This window comes from Grammomys surdaster, unplaced genomic scaffold (assembly GCF_004785775.1).
Source record: "Grammomys surdaster isolate TR1022 unplaced genomic scaffold, NIH_TR_1.0 183, whole genome shotgun sequence".
In the NCBI taxonomy this organism is placed as follows: Eukaryota; Metazoa; Chordata; class Mammalia; order Rodentia; family Muridae; genus Grammomys; species Grammomys surdaster.
In genome coordinates this window covers 754,309-759,186 of record NW_021604628.1, presented here as the reverse complement: position 1 = coordinate 759,186, position 4,878 = coordinate 754,309, and the positions used below count along the sequence as shown (strand labels likewise).

At 50.1% G+C, this 4,878-nt stretch overlaps 1 protein-coding gene across 1 annotated transcript in view; it reads right to left on the bottom strand.

Moving 5' to 3' along the window:
• Tbc1d22b (TBC1 domain family member 22B) overlaps positions 1–4,878 on the bottom strand; it is a 50,303-nt gene that overhangs the window by 23,904 nt on the left and 21,521 nt on the right. Inside the window, exons 7-8 of the mRNA XM_028767937.1 lie at positions 4,251–4,316; positions 404–518 (exon numbers count right to left, since the gene is read on the bottom strand). Coding sequence (XP_028623770.1) covers positions 404–518; positions 4,251–4,316 — 181 coding nt within the window. The remainder of the gene's footprint in view (positions 1–403; positions 519–4,250; positions 4,317–4,878) is intronic.

Sequence of the window (4,878 nt, the reverse complement as noted above, 5' to 3'; positions counted from 1 at the left end):
GCATGCCCACACCCACTCCTGAGATCCTGCATGCCCACACCCACTCCAGAGATCCTGCAGGATGTGGGTATGAATCTCAGATGCTAGCGTCGCACACGGGCACTGGACCTGAGACATGTTTAGAGAGAGAATCTTAAAATAATCCAATCAAACCATCAAGCTATGTGCTCGTGGCAGGACAGACGTGTGCCCATGTGGCTGGTCTTGTGAAGAAGCAGTTCTTTGATCATCTCAAGAGATAATCTCAGGCTTCCTCAGCTGCCCAGGCAGCTCTGGGCAGAGCAAAGGGGCTACCTGTCTCTTTTTAGCAAGACACAGCCACCAGTGGTCCACCTGGGAAAACACAGGCAGATGGCGGACAGGAAAGGGACAGCACGTTCAACGTGGTACTGGAGCTTCTTACCCACATATTCCGAGAGGAAGACGACAAAGAACGGAGTGACCAGGTCATTAATTCCCTGGACATACCCACTAGCGGGGTGTCGGATGGCCCAGATAAAGAGAATTCGTTCAAAGATCTAGGGAGACAAGAAGGAAAGGAGATATGTGTGTTAATCTCGGGGTACACATCTTCCTCCACTTACCCACCTTACCACTTACCTTAGGATTAGTGGAAAGTTTTAGGAAGGTTCAAAACTGCTGTGGGTCAGAGGAGACACTCAGAGAGCTAGGAACACGGGAGCCCTCTGCTCAATGGTCCTCGCCCTCTGTCTTTTTAGTATCTAATGACCATGACATCAGACAGGAAACAGATGGGGGATGGGGATTATGAACTCAGCCGCTTCTGTATCTCTGGGAGTGAGGTATTGTACATGCCAGCTCTGGTGTCTTTTTCTAAATCTCCCTCAGTCTCTACAGGGCTTAGAGAGGAAGCACCACTCACCACCACTCGCCACCACTGAGAAGGGAAGAGGTCAAGACTCCGTTCTGAGGTTTGGAGAGATGGCTCAGTGGCCAAGATCCCAGCACCCACACAGGGGCCCACAACTGTCAGTAACTCCAGGGAATCCCATGCCCTCTTTGACCTCCAAGGGCAGCAGACAGGCACAAGGTGCACATAAATGCATTCAGGCAAAATACTCATACATTTAAAATAAAATCTACAAAAAAAAAAAAAAGGAAAAAAAATCAAGATTTTTCTGGTTTTGTATGACTAGGACTGGTGACAATCTATTCTTGTAGGAGGTCCCTTTGTGCATCAGGATGCAACCACATATGTGCTGGGGAAAGTCTGCTGAGACAGGTCAGCAGCTAGAGACACTCACCACTAAGCCGGCAGCCCGAGCTGGACCGGAGACCCATGCGGTGAGAGGAGAGAAGTCCTGACAGCCTGTCCTTGGCGCCACACACAGGCACACAGCCTCTCACAAGAAACGAATGCAATATACAAAGTAAAAGGACACCGGCCTGCGCGCTTCTGCAGTCGGAGGTCGGGACAGAGAAACCAATCAGCCCAGACCCCAAGACAGAACCTTTGAGGGTTCTATATATCAATTAAGATAAGTCTGAGGCCTTGGTGGTCCCTTAACAGAGCCCTGCCCCATCCCATTTGACAGTTGCCTGGGCTCTCCCTTTATCTGGGCTCTCCCTCATCTTCTCTCAACCCAATGACATGTTCACTGGCTCTGTCCTGGTGGCCATGACCCTCAGCCCTGGAACTTCTGGAGAATGGCGCCTCTGTGACACACACAGGAGGGACAGCAGAGATGATGGTGACAACAGACAGAGAAGCCAAGGTATCAGATGGTCTCCATAGCACACCCCGCCCCAGCCAGTCCTGGAGACTTCCAAGTCCAATGAGAGGAAGGAAATGTTAGACAGATTTTGGAGATGGCTATCTAGGGTAGGGCTGATGTAAGACACTTGGAGGGAAGGCTGTCTGTGAGTCCCTCTCAGAAGGTCTGGGAAGCACCCTGAAGTCGGCTGGCCTCCCTGTTTCCAACTGAGCTGCTGTGTGTCCTCTGTGGAGGGGGTGGGGTGTCTGTGTTTTACTAAAGGCTCTGAAGAGAATCCTCTTCTGCTAAATGACCTCTTTCTTCCTCAAAAGTATAGCCCCAGGCTAGACCTACTGTGTTCTGGGAAAAAAAAAATCACAAGAACACCTAACACTACTGTTTCCTCGATTCTGTTACCTGGTGTGAAACACTTGCCTAGCATGCACAAGGCTCTGGGGTTGATCTCAATGACTCAAAAACAAACAACTGTCTCCAGATTGGCCTTTCGGAAGGACTCACAAGGGCACCCACTACTCCAGAGTCTCAGCCTTGGTGACTGTGTTTCACATGGCCAACTTCACGGAAGCTGGCCGCGTACTGCTCGGAGAGCAGACAGTGGAGAGCTGCAATGCTTCTTCAGCAGGCTCGAAAGGTGCCAGACGCTCACAAAATAAAGACAAACAGCCTGACTGCCAGGGAGAACACAGGCTCTGTGCTATGGGAAAGGTCTGTGATAACTGCCCTGCGGGGATAACAGGATAAACCTGAAGGTTTTCCCACGCCCGTCTCCTCCACTACAGGAAACGCTCCAGCATGCGTCAGGTCTGCAAGCCATTCAGTGTTGGGTGCTGGGGGGTTAGACCTCTGCAAGCCTTGCAGTATTGGGGGAGAGGGGTTAGTTCTCTGCAAGTCTTGCAATATTGGGGTGCTGGTGGGTTAGTTCTCTGTGTGTCCATTTGCTTAAAACGACAACAGCCCAGTACACACAGGTGATGCAGGCAAAACTGAAGAGAATAAATGTGTGTGTGCTCCCGGCTCTGTGCCCAGGCTCTGCTAATCGGAGACGCCTGATAAGAGGAAGGCAAGGGGTGAGCACAGAGAAGCTGAGGGAGGAAGGAAAGGAGTGTATTCTCAACTTCCCTTGTGCTGTCTCTCATGGGTGGGATGACGGTGTCACCCACACAGTCTTCCCTGTGGTGTTGAAAGTTATGATAGATCCCAGCAGGAGGCATCTATTTGTGGAGACATCTACTTGTAAATGAATCTATGACTATTATCCAAGGCCACAGAATGTATCCTTCCCACTGTCCCTCTGTCATAGAGAGGACTGAAAGACTGATTCAAAAGCGCTGACATTCCACATCACGACTGCAGCAGAACGGCACAAGTCAAGCTAATGGGCCCGCTGGAACGAGCGTGAGTCATTAGCTTGAGGTCTTACGATATCGCGACCAGTGTCACTCCTGGATTTAGTTCCATGAGAATTGAAAGCAGGGTCTACAACGTATTTACACAACCATGCTCACCACAGCATAGTGCCCACTGCCAAGAGGGATAAACGACCTGCATGTCCATAGTTTTCATTTTGTGGAACATTAGCAATGATTACGGGAGAGTTATAAAATCGAGGAGGGGGTAGAGAGGTGGGGGAGGGGGACGCCTCAGTGGGTAATGGTACCTGTCTGACAAGACTGGTGACCACAGGACCACAAAGTGGAAGGAGAAAGCCAATACACACACACACACACACACACACACACACACACATCACATCACATCACAATAGAAAAAAAATCAATGTAATAAAACATCTTGGGGCAGGAGAGATGGCTCAGCAGTTAAGAGCACTGACTGCTCTTCCAGAGGTCCTGAGTTCAATTCCCAGCAACCACATGGTGGCTCACAACCATCTGTAATGGGATCTGATGCCCTCTTCTGGTGTGTCTGAGTATAACAACAGTGTACTCATATATAAAAAACAAATCTTAAAAATAAATAAATAAAAACATCTTAGCGAAGGGACTTCTGACACTGTGAATTAAGCCAGACACAAAATGACAAACACTATATAAGCCTACTTATCTGAGGTATTTAGAGTGCTCACGGCCACAGGCAATAAGTGGAGACGTGGTGGCAGGGAAGGGGTTGTATTTATGGGCACTGACTTTAGGCGTGGGAAAAGGAAAAGTTTCTGGAAGCAGATGGTGGCGGTGTTCACAGAAACTCAAATGCATGTAAGCCACTGAGTCAGGAACATCAACCCCACTGTTCATGGAACCAGGACGGGCAGGGCAAACCCATGCTATGGGTATTTATCACAGTTAGGATAAAAATCACCACCCCAGCTTTAAAAAGCAGAAGCAGCCCAGGAACAGGAGTTTGAAGATGGGACGCTTTCTGCCTCAAGCCTCAGGTAAAGCTCTACTTGGTGCCCAGGACGGAGGAGAAGGCGTGAGGAAGTACTCTGTCCCAAAGTGCCACCTGTGGACACGGGCCCAGGCAGGAAGAGGGGCAGGTACTGAGGAACCCACTCACCTCCTGGACGAGTGGCTGCTGGAATAAGGGAATGAGAGGGTTCGTCCTTGGAATGTCAATGTGAATCTGCAAACAGAAGTCACAGACCAGACGTAAGGCCAGAGCGTCTAAGGCAGCACACTCAGAGGAACGCTTAGAGCACAGCTTAGCTTTAAAAGGACAGACAGACAGACTAGTGACAAAGCCCAGCTAGACCTGCCCGGGAAGAGCATGTACCCACGTTAGCCACAGCTCAGAGAGAAAATGCCTACACATAGGCCACTGAGTCAATCAGACAGGAATCTCTCTCCCGAGGTAACTCTCCTCCTCCTGTGAGGCTGCCAGCAGACATTTCTGCGGGCCGTGGGTACCGAACGGCCACTGCAGCGACCACAGGCACACACTGAGCCACAGTCCAGAGGGGAACGGCCATTTCCAAACTCTCTGCTTTCTGCCTTTACTGTAGGTCCCGTGATCCTTAATCCTCAGAGGACAGTCTGTGGCCAAACAGCATTGTTACCAAGGCTCATGTCAGAAGACTGAGCCTCACCTCAGGACCTGCACCTATTGGTCATCCAAGGCATGGGTGGAAGCCTGTATGTACACATGTGTATATGCATGCAGTGTGTACAGTGCATACATGTGTGTA